The sequence below is a fragment of the Monodelphis domestica genome, chromosome 3, assembly GCF_027887165.1.
Source record: "Monodelphis domestica isolate mMonDom1 chromosome 3, mMonDom1.pri, whole genome shotgun sequence".
NCBI lineage: Eukaryota > Metazoa > Chordata > Mammalia > Didelphimorphia > Didelphidae > Monodelphis > Monodelphis domestica.
The window spans coordinates 435517106-435538567 of NC_077229.1; the positions used below are offsets into that span (position 1 = coordinate 435517106).

Below are 21462 nucleotides of genomic sequence, written 5' to 3' on the forward strand. Positions count from 1 at the left end.
AAAAGAGAACAGCAAAAGAGGATTACACATGAAGCTCTGAATTGGCATTACAGCATGCTATTTAGAAATATATAATAAATTCAGCATTTTAGTTTAAATCGTCTTGCTTGTCTGTTTCTCCTAAGCTTTCTTCTTTTCGGTTCATTTTTTTAATGCCTCAGTCTCCTTTTTTTTTCCTACTTTTTTTGGCATCACTGTTACTAATCCATCTCTTCCCTCCTTTTTGTTGTTTTTTTTAAAAAAGCCCTTGTAACAAACACATAAGCAAAGTCAAGCAACACAGTCAAGATGGTCCTATACTGAAAGGGAATGAGGTTGACTTTTAGGGTTGTGTATGTTACTCATAAATGTAGGGACTTTGGGGGTGTTGTGTTTATCTCTTGTGACAATAAAAGATTTTTTTTTAAGGAATAATGATAAGGTACAACAAGCATTGCTTGGTTTGGGTGTCTATTCTATACAAGAGGATGCTTTTTAGTAATTCTCTGATAAGCCTCAGGCATTCCTCAAATCATTAGCATCTAGAGGTACAGATACAGGATTATGTATTTGGAGAAGTGTTTTATTTTTAATAGAGTAGAACTGTCTTTTGCTTTGATACATATATATTAATAGGACTGTTTTTATAAGTCTAGCTATATTTTAAGAGAGAATTTCTTAGGAGGATTCTGGTGAATCTTTTTGAAAACTACAGAATCACTCCTTAATTTATCTCTTTTATGTTTTTAATTTTTACATATCAGGCCTTCAGCCTGACTGCATATACTTTATTTATAGGTGTTACATGCATAAATAGTAAGTTTCAGCATATCATGTAGTATTTTCTCAGGCTTACAGGAAATCAAGTCACCTGTCAGACTACTGACAGATAATATCTGAAAATGTGCTTATTTATCCAGAAACCATGCATATTTTAAAATATAATTATTTCTATTCAATAGCTATCATATATTTATATCCTGACATATATTTATATACTCAGGATATATTAAAATCTATGAATCTGTGCTATCCTTAATTATGTTTACCCAGCATCTCACTCATAGGAGTTCAATGTGGGTGGTTGAGGGTAAAATGTGTATTCCTTTAACACAGTTGTAGTATGTATAAGGAAGGAAATGAGTGGGTAGAACACAAAAATTGAGCACAGCAAGTGCTATTCTTTCCTTTACTAACAGCAGTTTTAAAAATAATATTATGTCAATTCCCAACTGTGTAACAATATGCAGTTACAGTAAACTCGATTTTATGCTAGACAATGAAACTACAAAAGGTATCTGGATTACTTTATAGAATTACAAAATCTATATTTGAAAGGGACTTATTTAGCTCTACCGCCTACCTGATCGAAGAAATCTTAAATAACTTCATCAGATGGTCATCTAACTCAATTAATTCCATTGACAAGAAGTTTTTAAGTTTAATGCATTAAAAAAGTAGCTGATTCCATTTTAGTTCTATATAGGAATTTTAAAAATTGCTTTTGGGAAGCTTACAATTCTTTTTACTTATTACCTGAGAACATTATTAGTTAGTTTTAGAGCATTCCTATCCACCTTCTGACAGAGAGGTGATAGACTTAGGTTGCAAAATGAAACATACCTTTTCAGGCATAACCAATATTAAATTTATTTTGCTTTACTATATGTATTTGTTTAAAAGGTTTTGTTTTTCTTTTTTCCCTCAGGTTACAGGGAAGGTAAGGGTGGAAAGGAAGAGGAAAGGAGGAAGCTATGGTTAGAGTTGCCATAAAAGAAAGGAAAAAAAATAATGAGGGATATTTGCCTAGGGTTGCACAGGGGGAAAAAATCAGAAGGAAAACCAAAAAGAATCAGACTTAACTAGGGTGAGAAGTCAGGAATGCGACAAGTGAAAGAGTGAGGATGGCTGGCCTGAGCACTTCCTTAGAGTTCAGGTTCCCAGAGGAACCCATCAGTAAGAGAAGAAGATCTCAGATGCTGAGGCACTTTCCGGGGTGAGAAGGATTCAAGGAGAGAGGCATTTTACAGGGAGTTTGTTGAGGAATAGTGCAGTTTGGAGAGGCAAGATCAGAGCTGGGAGAGGAAGGAAGGAGTGAGCATGACTGGCCTGTGCACTTCCTCAAAATTGGAGGTTTGAGAAGTAAATGTGTTTATAGAAGTGATATTTTAGTTGATGTCTAAGTTCAAAATTTAAGAAATAGAAAAATAAAGAACTGGAAAAAATAGTGGGAGGAGGCAGCTATGTAGCTCAGTGGATAGAGCATCACCCCTGGAGACAGAAGGTCCTTAGGTTCAAATGTGACCTCAGACCTGTCCTAGCTGTGTGAGCCTGGGAAAGTCTTTTAACTTCAGTTGCCTAGCCCTTACCTCTCATCTGCCTTAACTGGTACTTAATATCTGTTTTAAGACAGTAGGTAAGGACTTTTTTACATAGTGAATTAAATTTTACAAAGCACTTATATGTCCAGGATCTCATTTGATTCACACAGCTCTGTGAATTAGATGCTATTATTATTATTATCCTCATTTTATATGTGGGGAAATGACCCCAGTAGGTTAAGTAAGTGGTTTGTCTAAGGTTTTACAGCTAGCATGTAAAGCAAGATTCCTGATTCCAAGGCCAGCACTCTTGTTGACTCTACCACCTAAAGAAGAAAGATGAGATCTAAATTCTCTCAGGGTTTTAAATATTTTCTTCATCCTCCATCATCTTCTCCCTTTTTAGAATACTAGGGATTTATTAAATCATAGAATTGTAGATTTATAGCTACAAATGACCAAAAGAAGTCATTTAGTCTGATTTCCTCATTTTATAGGTAAGGGAAGAATTCTTCAGGCCCACAGAGGTTGTGACTTTCCCAAGATCACAATAGGTAAATGACAGAGGTAGGATTTGAATGCAGATCTTCTTCGCAGGTTCTTCTTCTCCCTACAGATATCACCTTCACATGAAAGAGATAAATATGACAATTTAAATGACAATTAAAAGTAGAGTAGATGGAAAATAATCTCAGAAAATGAATGAGTTGCAGTTGAAATTGGAAAGTTTTCCTGCAGAAGGTGAGATGTTAGCCGAGTCTTGAATGAAACCTGGGAAACTGAACGTCTAGGGGGAAATATTCTCAGCATAGAGCAAAGACAGTATAAAATGTACAGGGGCATCACGTGTGAGAGACAGCAGCAAATAGGTCAGTGTGGCAAGATGATAGATTGAGCCTCATTTCTTCATTTGTAAAATGAAGGAATTTGACTAGATAGTCTTTAAGGACTCTTGCAGCTCTAAATCTATGAAATCACATGTCTGAACCAAAAAAAAAAAAAAGGACTATAACTTTGACAACTCATAACTTGTTCTCTTTGTATTACACTAGATAACTTTTAGTGTTTTTTTATTTTTTTAATTATTAATTTAATTAATTTAAAATATTTTTCCATGGTTACATGATTCATGTTCTTTTCCTCCCCACTCCTAGAGCCAACAAGCAATTCTACTGGGTTTTACATGTGTCATTGTTCAAAACCTATTTCTATATTATAAATATTTGCAGTAGAGTGATCATTTAAAGGCTACATCCCCAATCATATCCCCATCGAACCATGTGATCAGCCATATGTTTTTCTTCTGTGTTTCTATTCCCACAGTTCTTTCTCTAGATGTGAATAGCATTCTTTCTCATAAGTCTCTCAGAGTTGTCCTGAGTCATTGCACTGCTGCTAGTAGAAAAGTTCATTACATTCTATTGTGCCACAGTGTATCAGTCTCTGTATATAATGTACTCCTGGTTCTTCTCTATTCACTCTGCATCAATTCCTGAAGGTCTTTTCAGTTCACATGGAATTCCTCCAGTTCATTATTCCTTTCACCACAATAGTATTCCATCACCCACAGATACAACAATTTGTTCGGCCATTCACCAATCGATGGGCATCCCCTCATTTTCCAATTTTTGCCACCACAAACAGTGTAGCTATAAATATTTTTGTACAAGTATATTTCCTTATATCAATTTGGGGTACAGACCCAGCAGTGGTATGGTTGAATCAAAGTCAGGCAGGCTTTTAAAGCCCTTTGCACATAATTCCAAATTGCCTTCCAGAACAGTTGGATCAATTCACAATTCCACCATAAGTATATTAGTGTCTCAATTTTGCCATATTCCTTCCAACATTTATCACTTTCCTTTGCTGTCATATTAGCCAGTCTGCTAGGTGTGAGGTGGTACCTCAGAGTTGTTTTGATTTGCATTTCTCTAATCAAGAGGTATTTAGAACACTTTTTCATGTGCTAATTGATAGTTTTGATTTATGAAAACTGCCTATTCATGTTCCTTGCCCTTTTATGAATTGGGGAATAGTTTGATTTTTTTATGCAATTGGTTTAGTTCCTTATAGATTTGAGAAATTAGACCTTTGCCAGAGGTTTTTGTTATAAAGATTTTTTTCTCAATTTGTTGCTTCCCTTCAAATTTTGACTAAATTGCTTTTGTTTGTACAAACTTTTTAAATTTAATATAATCAAAATTATTCATGTTACATTTTGTAATATTCTCTTTCTCTTGCTTGGTCTTAAATTCTTTCCTTTTTCATAGATCTGACAGGTATACTATTCTATGTTCACCTAATTTACTTATATTTTCCTTCTTTCTGTTTAAGTCATTTACCCATTATGAATTATCTTTGTGTAGGGTGTGAGATGTTGATCTAAATCTAATCTCTCCCATACTGTTTTCCAATTTTTCTAGAAGTTTTTGTCAAATAGTGGGGTTTTGTCTCAAAAGCTGGGATCTTTGGGTTTATCATACACTATCTTGCTGAGGACATTTACCTGAAGTCTATTCCATTGATCCTCCCATCTGTTTCATAGCTTTCCATATTGCCTTGATGACCACTGTTTTATAGTACTCTTTAAGATCTAGTACTGCTATATCCCCATCCTTCACATTTTTTTCATTTATTCCATTGATATCCTTGATGTTTTGATCTTCCAACTTCCAAATGAACTTATAATTTTTTCTAATTCTATGAAAAAAATTTTTGGTAGTTCAGTGGGTATGGCACTAAATAAATAAATTAATTTGGGTAGGATTGTCATTTTTTATATTAGCTCATCCTACCCATGAGCAATTGTGATAGAGACATGAGAGAGGTTAATTAATTAATGTTTTTCCAGTTATTTAGATCTTGTTTTAATTGTGTGAAAACTGCTTTATAGTTGTGTTCATAGAATTCCTGTGTTTGTCTTGCCAAATAGATTCCCAAATATTTTATATTATTTAGGGTGGTTTTAAATGGAGTTTCTCTAACTCTTGCTGCTGAGTTGTATTGGAAATATATAGAAATGCTGATGATTTATGTAGGTTTATTTTGTATCCTGCAACTTTGCTCAAGTGTTGATTTCCACTAACTTTTTAGTTGATTCTTCAGGATTCTTTAAGTAGACCATCATATCATCTGCAAAGAGTGATAATTTAGTCTCCTCATTGCCTAATTTAATCCCTTCAATTTATTTTTCTTCTCTAAATGCTACTGCTAATGTTTCTAGTATAATATTAAATAATAGAGGTGATCATGGGCATCCTTGCTTCACGGAGATCTTATTGGGAAGTCTTCTAACTTATCCCCATTGCAGATGATGCTTGCTGATGGTTTTAAATATATACTGTTTGTTATTTTTAGGAAAGACCCTTCTATTCCTATACTTTCTAGTGTTTTCAATAGGAATGAGTGTTGTATTTTCTCAAAGGCTTTTTCTGCACATGTTGAGATAATCATGTGATTTTTGTTGGTTTGCTTATTGATATGGTCAATTATATGGATGGTTTTCCTAATATTGAACCATCCTTACATTCCTGGCATAAATCCTACCTGATCATAGTGAATAATCCTAATGATCACTTGCTGGAGTCTTTTTTATTGTATTCTATTTAAGATTTTTTGCACATATGTTCATTAGGAAAATTGGTCTATAGTTTTCTTTCTCTGTTTTTGGTCTACCTGACTTTGGAATCAATACCATATTTGTGTCATAAAAGAAATTTAGTAAAACTCCTTCTTTGCTTATCTTGTCAAATGGGCTGTATGGTATTGGGATTAGTTCTTTAAATGTTTGAAAGAATTCACTTTTGAAGCCATCTAGCCCTGGGGATTTTTTCTTAGGGAGTTCCTAGATAACTTGTTCATCTTTTTCTCTTAGATGGGGTTGTTTAAGTATTCTATTTCCTTTTTTGTTAATGTAGGCAATTTATACTTTTGTAAACCTTCACCCATTTAACCTAGATTGTCTTATTTTTGCCATATAATTGGGTAAAATAGGCATTAATAATTACCTTAATTTCCTCATCATTAGAGGTGAGGTCTCGCTTTTCATCTTTGATTCTGTTAACTTGATTTTTTTCTTTTTTAAATTAGATTAACCAGTACATTATCTATTTTATTTGTTTTTCAAAGTACCAGCTACTAGTCTTATTTATTAATTCAATAGTTCTTTTGCTTTCCGTTTTATTAATTTCTTCTTTAATTTTTAGGATTTCCAATTTAGTTTTTATCTGGGACTTTCAAGTTTTTTAATTTGCATGTTCAATTCACTGACCTCTTCCCTCTCTGATTTATTGATATATGCACTCAGGGATATAAATTTTCTCCCAAATACTGCTTTGGCTGCATCCCACACATTTTGATATGTTGTTTTCTCATTGTCATTCTCTTCAATGAAATTATTAATTGTTTCTATGATTTGTCCTTTAACCAACCAGTTTTGAAGATTCATATTATTTAATTTCCAATTAATTTTTGATTTGGCTCTCCATGTACCCTTACTAATTTTAATTTTATTACATTGTGATCTGAAAATTTGCATTTAGTATTTCTGTTTTTTTTGCATTTGTTTACAATGTTTTTAATGCCTTCGTGCATGGTCAGTCTTTGTGAATGTACCATGTGCTGCTGAAAAGGTGCATTCCTTTTTATCCCTATTTATTTGTTTCCATATAGCTATTAACTCTAATTTTTCTAAGATTTAATTTATATCTCTTACTTATTTCTAATTTTTTTTCTTTTATTCATCTAGATCTGATAGAGGAAGGTTTAAGTCTCCCACTAGTCTAGTTTTGCTTTCTGTTTTCTCCTTAAGTTCCAATAGTTTCGCCTTTAAAAATCTGTAGGCTATAGCATTTGGTGCATACATATTGAATACTGATATTTCTTCATTGTCTATACTACTTTTTATCAGAATGAAATTACCTTCCGTATCTCTTTTAATCAGATCTATTTTTAATTTTGCTTTGTCAGATATCATGATTGTGACTCCTGCCTTCTTTTTCTAAATTGACGCCCAATAAATTTTGCTCCAGCCTCTTACCTTTACCCTCTGTGTGTCTACCTGCATTATGTATGTTTCTTGTAGACAACACATGGTAGGTTTTTGGTTTCTAATACACTCTGCTATCTTCTTCTGTTTTGAGGGTGTGTTCATCCCATTCACATTCAGAGTTATGATTACTGCCTGTGTATTCCCCATCATTTTTATTTCATCTTTTAGTCCTGCCCATTCTTCTTACACTATTTCCTTCTACACAAGTGTTTTCCTTTTAATCAATATCCGTTTTTCTTCTTCCTTCAAGTTTCTCTTAGTACCATCTTCTGTTCCCCCTCCTTTTTTATATATCATCTGTATATATGATCTTTTGATTTTCCTCATGGCTTCTAGCAGGTCAGTTTTGGTCTCCAATATGCTTATTACTTTATTTGATTTCTGTGCCTCTTTTTTCCATTTGGCCATCTTTGTCTTTTAAGCCTTTTTGAATTACTTTTATTTCTTCTTATTGAATTACTATTTAATTTCTTTTCCTACTTTTCTTCCTATTTTTTCTTTCTTATTTGGTTCTTGAACTACTTTTTGAGTCCCTTGAGAACTTATAACCAATTTCCATTTGGGGGGGGGGGAGTTTGAATGTGTTTGCTTAAACACATCCTCTGCCTATGAATAATTTTTATCTACTATGATAATGAAAACAATTTTAAGAGTTTTATATATATATATATATATATATATATAATTTTCCATTTAAAAATATAATCAGTTTAACCTTACTCTAGCCCTTAAAATTTTTTCCCTCTTATTTACCTTTTTAATGGTTCTCTTGAATTTTGTATTTGGACATCAAATTTTCCATTTAGTTCTGGTCTTTTCTTTAGGGATGCTTGGAAATCTTCTTGTTTGTTAAATGCCCATACTTTCCCCTGAAAGTATTTAGTCAATTTTGATGGGTAGGTGATTCTTGCTTGTAGGTCCAATTCTCTTGCCTTCCTGAATATCATATTCCAAGCCTTGTCATCCTTTAGTGTGGAGGCTGCCAGATCATGTATAATCCTGACTGGGCCTCCTTTATATCTGAATTGTTCCTTTCTGGATGCTTGCAATATTTTGTCCTTGGGCTAGAAGTTCTTGAATTTGGCTATAACATTCCTGTGGATTATCTTTTGAGGATTTAGCATAGAGGTGATCTATGGTCTCTTTCAGTGTCTATTTTGCCCTCTTATTCAACAATATCAGTACATTTTTCTTGGATAATTTTTGTAATATGATGTGAAGGCTTTTCTTTTTTTTCCCCATGCTTTCAGGTAGACCAATAATTCTCAAATTTTCTCTCCTAGATCTGTTTTCTAGGCCAGTTGTCTTTTCAGTGAGATATATGATTTTGATTTCTGTCCTTTTGAAATGCTTTTTATTACTCTGTTGGAAGGAGATTCAGGAAATTCCTGCTACCCCATGGCCATCTTAGCTCTTCCCCTAGTGTTTTTTTAATGATAAATTTCTATTAAACTTTCCAAAAAGATTTTTAAGACTAAATAGTGAGAAAAGGAAAGTGATATTTGGCAAATTAACTATTTTTTTTAGTCTTTAATGAACTTAAATCATGATTATTTTTTGCTAATTACAGATAAAGGTAAGATAATACACACACAACTATAATACAGAACAATGTAAGATAACCATGTGAATACAAGAAATTGCTATAAGAATTCAAAGAAAAGAAAATACTTTTAGTTGAAATGATCAGCAAAGAGTTTTTGAAAGAGATGATATTTAAACTCAAAGTCCTCAAAGACTGGAAGGAAAATATGAGGGCAAGGAAGTTCCAGGTATATATACCAATGAGACATTCTATGAAGTAGTAGATGTAATGTGGTAATGGAGTATATAAGCCAGGATGGTTAGACATGGAGTTTGAATAGAATGAGAAAATCAGAAAGTCAAGTTAAAGCCAAGTCAAGTAGAGCCTTGAGTGCCAAAATAATGAGCTGAGAAAAGTTGGGAAAAAACTGTTCAAACAGTTGAATAGTAGGTAAAAAATTTGCTTGGATAGTAGGGAAATTACATGATCTAAATTCTAGTTTATATAATCTCTTATTTAACAATTCTTCAAGTTTTTCAATGTTTATCTTTCTTTAGCACAAAGTTTTCACCATCATAAAATTATTTTGAGATAACTCTTACATTTGATATTAAAATATGTTAACTAATGGTATGAATATCATATAATAAAGCATACTCATAACAGTCACATGTTCAACTACTTAAAAATAAAAGCTTTTTACTAGAATTTTTCAGCACAGTGTTTTGATTATATATTTTAGTGCCATGCTAAGGCACAGGAAATTTATAATGTATGTTGTATAATGAAATATGATCTCCTAATATAATAATGATAATAATACCTAACATTTATATTGCACCTGTTGTGTGCCAGTATTCTGCTAAGTGCTTTACAATTATCGACACATTTGATCTTCACAACAACCCTAGGAAGTAAGTGCTGTTATCTCCATTTTACAGTTGAGGAAAAGGGAAGCAAATAGATTAAGTGTTTTGCCTAGGGTCACACAGCTAGTAAGTATCTGAGGCCAGTTTTGGACTTAGGTCTTCCTGACTCAAGGCCTGGTGCTCTGTCCATTGTACCACCTAACTGCCTTAATAATATCCCTTTACCTTATAACAATAAAAACAAAAATGAGCATATTCTATAATTTTGTTCACAGCCCATTGTCTGAAAATAGAACTTTTTAAATTGTTGACCTTATCTCTGAAGATCTGGACATTTGAGCTGCCTTTTTATTTTCTATCATGTCTTCTAAATTAGTGGAACCATTAGTCTATTTGGGCCAGATAGAATAACAGAAGAGTTTTTCTGGAATAAAACAAATAGATCTAACTTATATTCTTAACAAACCATTTGACAAAGTCTCAGTCTAAAGGATGGGCTAGGCAGTGGTACAGTTGGAGAAATTTGGGCTGGACTCAGGAAGAAATCATTAATAATTGGATGTCCACTTGGAAGGCAATATGTTCTGTTTCAGGAATTTTGCTTGTCTCTTCTCTCATTAACATTTTTGTCCATGTCTTTAATAAATCATAAATGACATGCTTATTAAATTTGCCAGTGATAAGAAGTTAGGAAGGATTGGTAAGAATTAATATCAAAAATTTATCTACAGACTGAAATTTAGGCCATTTCTAGTAAACTAAAACGTAACAGAAATTTATATAAATAGTATCTTAAGTTTGGTTTTTACAAATCAGCTTTACAAATCCAAGATGGCCAAAAACAGTTTTCTGGGAAAGTATTCTGAGCTGAAGTTGCAAAGAAAAATTTAGACTTGATGATAGCCTTGGGCTTAGGAGAGACCATAACAATGAAAAAATGGGACAGGCAGTCCAAAGGGAAGATGGTAGCTGGTTCTTTTACACTCAAGGTCTTCGAAGTGTTGGTATCCTGTTAAGGAGATTCTTGGTAGGTTAGAGACTAGATTAAAAGATTCCTCAGATCCCTTCCAACTCTGAGATTCTATGATTTTATTTCCTAGGTATTGACAGCCTTACTGTAATGTGTGATAATATCATTAGAAAGGAACATGTTGCTTTTTCAAAGACAGTTCTTCTTATTTTTCAGTGACTAATTCAATTTCATTTTGATTTAAACACCCACCAGATTAGTAGAGAATCAAATAACTGGTAGTTATTTTTTTCTCCAGGGGAAATAATGCTGAAATGTTAGTTCCATTCATTTTACAAAAATTGATTGTCTGCCACGTGCTAAGCACTGCAATAGGTTCTTAGTAGGATGTAGAAATGAAATGGTCACAGTCCATACTCTGAAGTAGTTTGCAATCTAGTAGCAGAGGGAAAACATGAATATTCACAAATTTAATGTAAAGTAGAATGTAATCAATACAGAAATACAGTCAAAACATATAAAAGGTCAGAGGTGGAATCTGTTAACACTTCATGACTTCGTGCATTTGAGTCAACTCAGTGAAGAATGATTTCAATTTTAACTAAAAGAGAAGGGGATGGGGATTGGGTAAGATTCTAAGACATAAAGAAAAGTGTTAGCAAAGACACAGAGGCATGTATTTTGAGGCATGAAGGATTGACAGTAGGAAAGGAAATAGTATATAAGAAGGCGGAAGTATATTTATAGAGGACCCTGAATTGTATCCTAAAGAGTTTGGGTTAACCTGCAGAATCATAATAATTATATCTTACATGTGTAAAATTCTTTTAAGGTTTTCAAAATGCTTTATGTACATTATCTCATTTGACTAGTGTTTAATATGAAAGAATCTGTGCCTTTTTCGCACACACACACCCATTGTGGTGCTTTACTGTAAGCAAACTAGAAATATCTTTGACAGATGTGCTTTTTTTCTGAATAATTTTCCAGAACCATTACATTCATTTCTCCTTCTGTAACCTTGGCATGATGATTTTTATTTGAAATTTATATAGCTTCACAGCCTAATTGCAAAAATGTAATCTAATTTAGAAAACATCAATTAGCATATTTCTGTCATGTGATTTTATTACATAGTAAAATCTTTTTTTTCTCCCTAAAGGAATAAAGATTATTGTAAACCCAGTTTCAAAGGCTGTATTAGCAGGCCAATATGTCAAGCTTTGTTGCCGAGCAACAGGACATCCTTTTGTGCAGTATCAATGGTTCAAAATGAAAAAAGAGGTAATAACCTTTTAAATTTGTATAAGTTCAGGCAGATAGATAAGAGAAGTAGGAAAAATAAATTGGTGTCCAGATTATATTTTAGGCAATTTCTTTTAAGATATTCATTAAAATTGTTGTTATTAACACTAGAATTTATTTCATTAGACATTATTCTAGCAGCACTTCGTTCAGTTGGAGATATTTCCCATATTATCTGGTGCCAATGACTTTTTGCTCCTTTTACATAATGGATTTTGGATAAAAAGAAACATGTAATATTGCACAGTCATAGCTTCTCTTGTTGAGTTTTTCTTAAAACCTTGGACCCTCTAATAATAGATGTGCCATTGAAAAAAGACTTGTTTCTTTATGACTACTTAACTCATAAAAGTAAAATTTTACACAAACCAACATAGAAGCATAAGATATGAGTGAACTATTTTTTTAAAAAATCCTGATATAGTTAATTTTCTATTATTTGAGATCCCATGATATATTGGCACTTTGATGAAATAACCTTTACAGAACTAATAGTAAGTTAGTGATATAGGTTAAATGAGGGCAATATGGTTAATTAAGCCTTTTCCTTTTATCCATTTTGTTTACTCCTCTTGAATTACTTACTTTTCATAAAGGCCAAAGATGAGGCCAGCCTTTATTATTAATCAACAGTAAGTTAGGAAGATATTATGAATATTGATATTATTAGAAGAGGAAGCAAAAAGGAAAGTAGTAAGAAGTAAGATAGAAGATGCCAATTGATTGAGGAATGACTAAACATGTTGTGGTACATGAATGAAATGGAATATTATGATAGTGAAAAAAATGGGGACTATGAAGAAAGCATCAAAACAGAGGAAAATGTCTATGAACTGATACAAAATGAAATAAAACCAGAATAATAATATTTGCTCTCAATTTATAGTGGTCAAGGTTGGCCACAAAGAGGTAAAAGATGGCATTTCCCTCCCTTTTTTTCTCAGAGGTAGGAGACTATATATATGAAACACTGCAAACCAAAAATGTAGTATTTAATTTGGCTGATCTATTTTCTTATTTTTTAGTCTTTTTTTTATAAAAGATGACTTGCTGGAGGGGGAAAGAAAGGATTCTTTTGGGAAATTTAAGTTTTGTAAAATCAAAAGATCCAAATAAAAATACCAAGTAAGGGAAAGTTAGCTTCTTCATGAGGATCAACTAGGCTTTTAAATATTTTCATGCTAAAAAAATTCTATATTTTTAAGCCAACAGTTGTTCCAGAAGAAGAATCATATATATTGCTACATATTTCCAAAGAACATGGATTGTATATATTATGCTTTTTTAGTTTTTATTTTCGTTAAGTTATTTTTCAAAGAATCATTTCTTTTATTGTTGTTGTTATTAACTTTTAACACAGATTCCACATGGAAATTCACCAGAGCTTATTTTTAATCCAGTTCTTGTAAAGGATTCTGGCTTTTATGTTTGCCGAGTGAATAATAATTCTACATTTGAATTCAGCCAGTGGGTACAGCTAGATGTCTGTGAAGTCTCTGAAAGTTCTTGTAGTAAGTATGAAATTAAATTTTCTTTCAATTTGGGGGTAAGAAAGAGAATAGTTGCGTTTCCTCCCAATACTATTTGTTTTGGGAAAGAAACAATAACATTTATTAAAATTCTTTTCTATTAAAATTCATATTTAATCTAAATCATGATAATAAAATAAATTTGACATCGACTGGGATCCTGTATTGTACCTTATTTTTATCCATACTCAAGAGGCTAAGATTTATGCATTTTATAAAACAAATGAAATAAAGTTGTTCAGAAACCAGTTCTATCTCATGTTAAGATTTAATGGGTTATAAATCATATGGTTCATGGGAACTTCAATCCAACAAGCATTTATTAAATGCCTTCTATGTCTAAAACAAGGTACTAGGCACTTGAGATACAAGAACAAAATGATGCAAAAATTTCCCCTCAGAATCTCCATTTCTAGTGAAGAGAAGGCAGCAGGATAACAGTAATTATAAAATATGTATTATAAATACAAAGTAATTATGCCAATAGAGAGGAGTGATAACTGGAGAGAATCAAGAAAGGCCACTGGTAAAAAAAAGTCCACTCAAAACTGAACCTTGAAGGGAACTATTAAGTCCAAGAGGCAGGAGCAAGAAGGGAGCGAGCATTCCTAGTCCTGGGGACAAGGGAGAGGCTAAAGAGGGAACATGTTGTGCCAGAAACAGCATGTTGACCAATATAGCATAGATTGTATCAAATCAGTCTAGAAAGAAAGGATATAGCCAGGTTGTGAAGAGCTTTAAATTCCAAACAAAAGATTATATTTTTTTTCTAGAATTGATAGGTTTCTACTGAAGCTTCTTGGGCAGAGGAGAAACATGATCATATCTGAGCTTTAAGAAAATAAGTTTGATACCTATGGAGGATGGTTTAGAAAGAGGAAAAAAATAATTTAATGGAGACAGGGAGAATAATTCCTGATCTTTCACAATGTCGGGGGCAAGAAGTGGCTGGAGCCTAAACTAGAAGTGTGTAGTTGCATAAATAGAGAGAAGAGGGTCGATTCAAGAGACGTTTTGAAGAAAGAATCATTAAGGTTTGGCCAACTGATTGAATATGGGATGGTGAGGGAAGGAAAAGATCAAGATGACTCCAAGGTTGCAAACCTTATTGACTGGAAAAATAGTGTGTCTTCAGCAGATATAGAGGAAATAAAAAGAGCTGTAGACTTAGGTTTGTGATGAATTGGGTTTGAGAATACTAATTCATCCAGGTGAAGAATCCAGAAATTAGCCAAGAGGAGAGGGGAGCTCAAAAAAGAGGTAGGGGCATGACATACAGTCATTTACAGAGAGATGATGATTGAATTCATGGGTTATGATATCACTGAAAGAGAACATAGAGCCAGAAGGAAGATGTGCAGAGATAGTGCCACAAACAGGGCACAGAATATGGAGGTTGATGTGGCAAAAGAAACTGAGAAAGACCACCCATGCATGTAAGAACAAAGACCAGGATCACAAAAAGTAAAGGAATAATGAGTGTTCAAGATGACAAAGAAGTCAGTGGCATCAGACATGACAAAGAATCTTAAGAAGGATAAGGCCCAGAAAAGTCCATTGAATTTTTTAATAAAGAAGGGAAATAGAAAGGAAAGGGGCTAAGAGAAAAGGGAGGATAAATAAGAGCGAAGGTAGATTAAGGGGGCAAGGACATGATGAACAGAGAAATATGTATTATATTATAACTGAGATTATTTTACCTGCCTTCTTGGAAAGGTGGAAGGGAAGAGGAAAAAAGAATGAGACAGATTTTTGACATAGCTAACGTGGGGATTTATTTCTCTTCAATAAGCACATTTATTATAATTGATTACATATTTGTTTTTATGTTGTCCAGAGTTATTTTTTCTATTAAATTTTTCCCATGGTTACATGATTCATGTTTTCTTCCTCCCTTCATCCCTCCCCCCTCCTGCAGTTGACAAGCAATTTCACTGGGTTATGAACATATAGATAATCACTCAAACCCATTTCCATATTATTCATTTCTATAAAAGAGAATTGATTGCATATTTGTCATAAATCACATGTTATATTAGTTTATGTTTCAAATTATGTTGTTATTGCTACAAAATCATTCTCAATTTCTCTCTTCTACCTTATATATAAAAAATGAAATAAATTGTAAAAAGGGGGTACAGAGAAAAAAAGAGAAGGGTAAGTATAAGAGAATAGAATGGAGGGAAATACACAGCAATAATAACCATGAATGTGAATGGGATGCACTCACAAACAAATGGAAAAGAATAGTAGGATGGGTTAGAAACCAAAACCCAACAATATGTTGTTCTCAAGAAACCCATTTGAAACAGAAGGATGCATACAGAATTAAAATAAAGAGCTGGAGCAGAATCTATCACTCTTTAGCTAAAGTAAAAAAAGGCAAGGGTAGCATTCATGATCTCAGACAAAACTAAAGCAAAATTAGACCTAATTTTAAAAAATGTAAATAAGGAAACAACATTTTGCTTAAAGGCATCAGAGACAATATCAGTATTATTTTATAATTTTATAAAAGTTGAATAGGCTATACCTTTATTTTTGTATACTAGCACCTAACATTGCTTTGCATATAACAGGAAATAATAGTAATAACAATAATAGCTGATATTTATATAACACTTTGCAAAATGGTTTTTGTACATTTTCTCTTTTGATCCTTACAACAACCTCTTACATTATTATTCTCCTCATTTTCAGTTAGGTGGCACAGTAGATAAAAATCTGGGCCTGAAATCATAGAGACCTGAATTCAAATCTAGCCTTAGACACTTACTGTGTGACTCTCTAGGCTGCCTGTTTCCTCAACTATAAAATGGGGATAATAGCTTCCCAGGGTTGTTCTAAAAGATCAAATGAGATATTTGTCTATCACTTACCACAGTCTGGCACGTAGCAGTGCTCAATAAATGTCTGTTTCCTTCCTTCTTTCCACTGTGCAAATGAGAGATCTGAGGTGTAGAAGTTGGGAGACAAGTCCCTGGTCACAAAATGAATAAGTTTGAGGGGAAGAATTTGAGCCAAGATCTTAGAGAGTCTAAAGGGAAAGAGAAATCGATATAAAAGTTAAAGTCATTTTGCTCCTGTTGCTAAATATGCTGTTGGGAAGTCACTGTGTATGGTTGTGACAATGAGGCAGCCTTAATTTCTCCTCTACAAAGTGAATTCTGTCTGGTTTTTTCCCAACTGAACAGAATGAGGACAGAATGGAGGTACCTTATTACCATTTTAAGGGAACCAGTTATCCCAGTTGTCATACGTTCAGTAGCATCCTCGTTTGGTAGTACCTAGGCATATAATCTACGTCTAGCTACGATCAAAGAAATAAATATTGTACCTTTATCTATATAGATCATAAGCCTGGGTCTTACCATGAAAACTCAAGCTTCATATGCCTACACCATAAGTAGGATGCAGGCATTTAAATTATGTCAAAAGCAGTACACTTTAATAGATGTTTGTATTATCTATCTTAAATACGCTACTAACTAGCCACATGACTTTGGAGAAGCCACTAACCCTGTTTGGTTTCCTCATCTACAAAATGAGTGGTTTGGACTAAATCATCTCTTAGACCTCTTCCAGCCTTAACATTCTCTGTACTTTTAGTTTCTATGCTAGTAGAGGTTTTACTATCCCTAGTAGATAACTTTGATATGTAGCTTCACTTTTGTGATCATTATCTCACATTATTTTGGAGAGTAAAAAATGGAATGTTTAGTGTTTTGTGTTCCCAGCATTTAGCACAGTTCCTGGCATAGATTAAGTATTAAAATAAATGCTGATTGGTTGATTAAGAAGAATATTAGGGACAGCAGGGTGGCTCAGTGGATTGAGAGCTAAATCAAGAGATAAGTCCTAGATTCAAGTCTGGTCTCAGACACTTCCCAGTTGTGTGACCCTGGGCAAGTCACTTGATCCCCATTGCCTAGCCCTAACCACTCTTCTGCCTTGGGACCAATACACAGTATTGATTCCAAGATGGAAGGTAAGGGTTTTTTAAAAAAGAACATTATTGATTGTATCAAAAAGAATATGCATTACAAAGATGATAGATATGAATAGTAATTTTTGGATAGAAGTGGTAGAAATAATGCAGTAAAAATGTTGAAAGATTTTTAAATAGATTAATTCATTCTATATATATATCCCTACTCATTTTAGTCTCTAAATATCATGGAAGATTGTGATTAAGTAGGAGAATAAAATGACTAATAAAATTTTAGCAAAATGTTTTATTAAAATAATACACACCTTAGTGTATTTATACACTCTTTATATATATATATATATTGTATTTATACACTATATTATACACATTAAAATAATACACACCTTAGTGAATTTAAAAATGTACCCTCTTGCTGTAAACTTGAGAAATTTTACAGTAAATGCTGTTTTCAAAAAGAATCTGAAACATTGTGAAGATAAGCCATGCTATTCTAAGGTGAATAGTATTAAAATTGATTTTAATGGTTTGCTGCTACAAATAATCAGCATGATTTTGTACATGTGTTAAAGGAGACTGCCATTATTTTTTCATTCTGAAATAATAATGGAAATTTGTTATATTTAATCATAAAATACATTTTATACACAATTATTTTAATAGTTTTTCTTCAGAAGTACCCCATCAGAATCCTAGGATATTGAGTCAAATCACAGAAGCATTTTTGCCACTTATCTGGATGATGTTTGATAAGTCACTTAAACTATAGATCTCCATTATTCCTGTGAAATGAAGAGGTTGGACTAGGTGATCTCCAAGGTGCCTTTCTAAATCTATTATGGTATGATGGCCCTAGTACTAGGAAGAAACAAGTAAATTACAGGTTTGATGCACAATAACTTAATTTTTATAAAACAGCTTGGTTTGATGATACAATGATATCATTGCATTAAATGCAAAGAAAAACCTAGCAGATTAAACTTAGAGTGATAGGTTATAATTATTTAAGTGAGACAATTTCTTTCTTCCTTCTTTACAGTAACATTCATACCACTCCTTTGCATTTGTGAACTGAAAAAGAGCAAAAGTTTTAGTGACAAAAAAAAAAGACTGCCTAATTAACATTAGGAGTCTGCTTCTTCTGATAATATGGCCCTCCCTTTATCTTGGGAGTTGATGAAGTTTGATTTCTGGGCCATATGTATGGAAGAGAATGGTAATTACAAGAATAGAAATCCTGCTGCTTTCAAATATTTAGGTGTTTCTCTAACATTTACTAGAAAAGAAGAGAGGCAGGACAGTGAGTAGGAATTTGGATATTGTGAAACATTCTTTTGTGAGATGGAAACTATCTTCAGAAGTATAAAAATCAAATACCCCATAATAACTTTTTGAAATGACAAATCAAGTTTAAAAAAAGAAAGAAACTAAAAACAATAGTTTGGGCTCATTTGAATCCCCTACAAAACTTACTTTTTATAGTTCAAGAAAAAAATGTAACTCAGAAGATATCATCTACCTAGAAATTGTTTTCTGATTATATATGTTTTCCCTCCCTTTCATTGCAGAGACCCCAGTCATTAAATTTACATCAGTATTCTAAACTCCCACTCAATTCCTAACATAAATTACAGGATTCATGGCAGTATTCTGCCTTGAGTGTTCTGTGTCTTTAATTATAATGATGAAGAAAACAGATAAAGGAGACCTGGGAAGGCATGCCAAAGATGTGATTTAGAGCAGGTAACCTGGGAGTTAAGATGTAGGCTTGTTTCCAGGCAAGGTAAGGCAAAGGCTCGCCCTTTAGAACCCAGAGTAATTCCTGAGTTGGGAGTCCAAGTTCCTATTAGGGAGGAGGTGTAGAGATGAGGGCTGAAGTCAAGGAAAGGTGGTTTGGAGCTGCTGATCTATAAAATACTTACTGATCCCAAATTGCTTTTTAATTGATAATCAGATAAGCATCTGTTAGTAATGTAATATATCTGGTGAAATTCTATTCTTACCACGTTTCTACTCAGGTAGATCTAGTGTCAGACTCACATAGGAATGGGGTCCACTGTACCATACGTAAGATCCTGTTAGGCTGCAGATTGACTTAGAAAACCACATGTTAGCATCTATATTCTATTGTATTTTTGTTTTGTTTTGCTCAATATTTTCCCATTACATTGTAATCTGCCTTGAGCATCAGCCCCACTGTCAAACAGTGTCAATTGGTATATCTTTCATGTGGCTTACAGATATACTTTGTGTCAGTAAGTTATACCACAATTGCTTTCTTCACACTCCTTCCCTCAGTCTCATATACACAGAAAAGAGAGATATTTGAGATCTTTAAAGATTTGGAGATATGTGACAGAATTCATTAATTTTTGTGACTTTTTCCTGATTTCTTTTAGTAGCATTTGCTTCCTTGTTGCTTCTAATTGTCACGGTCACTGGTGTTGATTATTGCTTTTTATTTTCTTCTCTTTGATTTTTTTTGTCTATTTTATCCCCTTTCATTTCTCCCATGCTTCATGAATTTAACAGAGGTGGGGGAAATAGCCTTTTACAAATATCTCCACACTGTTATATTGCATCTTTCCTTACATGTGGCAAATTAACCAATCGTGACATCAGATATAATTTTTGGTTTTTCGATTCCTCGTGGCTATATTTGTTTGCCCTATGCTTTGCCACCAGCCAGGTTTATCCTTTTAGGATAATAGTTCATTGATGTAAAGCCAGAAGAGTCATCTGATAGAAATCCATGATTTTACAGATAAGGATAAATCCAAAAAGGTTGTGATCTGATCAGTCACAGAGGTGACCTGGCAAAACCCCTATCTGAACACAGATCAGCTGAATCCAAACTCAGTAATCTCTGCCCTAAATATTGCTGCTGATTACTTCCAGTTCTGAAATGTTAATGAATATCTGAAAGTTCCAGAAGGTTATTTTTTGGTAAATGAGATTTTATTATTCAATGCTTATAAATTTGATTCATAGACCCCTGGAAAGCTCTTCAGTGATATACCACAGGATCCTCAACTCTCACCAATCCATTATTTCTGTAAATTACTACATTATGCAATTAGGATGCTAGAAATTGTGCCAAAATACTTTCAACCCAATAATTTGGTTATTGTAACTAACTTCTTGCATTTGAGGGCATAAGAACTGAAGTTCTGATGGGAAGGGAGTGAGAGTGAAATAGGTTCTTGAAGCCAGGTTTTAAGTACCATGATAGCTAGTTTAACCAAATTTCACAGATCACTTATCTTTAGATATGTTCTAACAATGAACTAAAGACAAAAGTGGCCTCATTTTAGTATTGGTTCCAAGGCAGAAGAGTGGTAAGGGCTAGGCAATGGGGGTCAAGTGACTTGCCCAGGGTCACACAGCTGGGAAGTGTCTGAGGCCAGATTTGAACCTAGGACCTCCTGTCTCTTGGCCTGGCTCTCAATCCACTGAGCTATCCAGCTGCCCCCAGAAGTAGCCTCATTTTGTATGACTAAAACTCTCAATTTTATTAAATTACTAGTGCAAGATTATATATTGTATTACTCTTCAAACCCCAGAAAGCAGATATATGTAAATAGACTATATATAGAAAGTAGCCATAAATACTAAAAGAAAACTTTATAAACTACTTCTGTTTTAAAAGAATAGTGAAAATAAATAAATAACACAGGCATGTTATTTACTTTTAATCTTTTCTTTTTATTTAAGGAAGTTTGGATGGCTTCTCTGAAACCAAACTACAAATCTGTATTGAACCCAAATCCCAAAAGCTGAGACCAGGCAACTCATTAGTTCTACAGTGTGTGGCTATTGGAAGCCCTATTCCTCATTACCAGTGGTTCAGAAATGGATTTCCAATAACCCATGGGACAAAAAAGTCATACATGGTAGGCAACTGATATTTGGAAAATACTATTCTTTATTTTAGTAAATAATTTATTGCACATTATAAGAGAATA

The 21462-nt window shown here is 33.3% G+C and overlaps 1 protein-coding gene across 2 annotated transcripts in view; it reads left to right on the forward strand.

Moving 5' to 3' along the window:
- The window catches only part of MALT1 (MALT1 paracaspase), an 88315-nt gene that overhangs the window by 16644 nt on the left and 50209 nt on the right, over nucleotides 1–21462 (forward strand). For both annotated transcript variants that reach the window (XM_056824493.1, XM_056824494.1), the window contains exons 3-5: nucleotides 11877–11998; nucleotides 13380–13530; nucleotides 21212–21390. In XM_056824493.1, the coding sequence (XP_056680471.1) occupies nucleotides 11877–11998; nucleotides 13380–13530; nucleotides 21212–21390 (452 nt within the window). The remainder of the gene's footprint in view (nucleotides 1–11876; nucleotides 11999–13379; nucleotides 13531–21211; nucleotides 21391–21462) is intronic.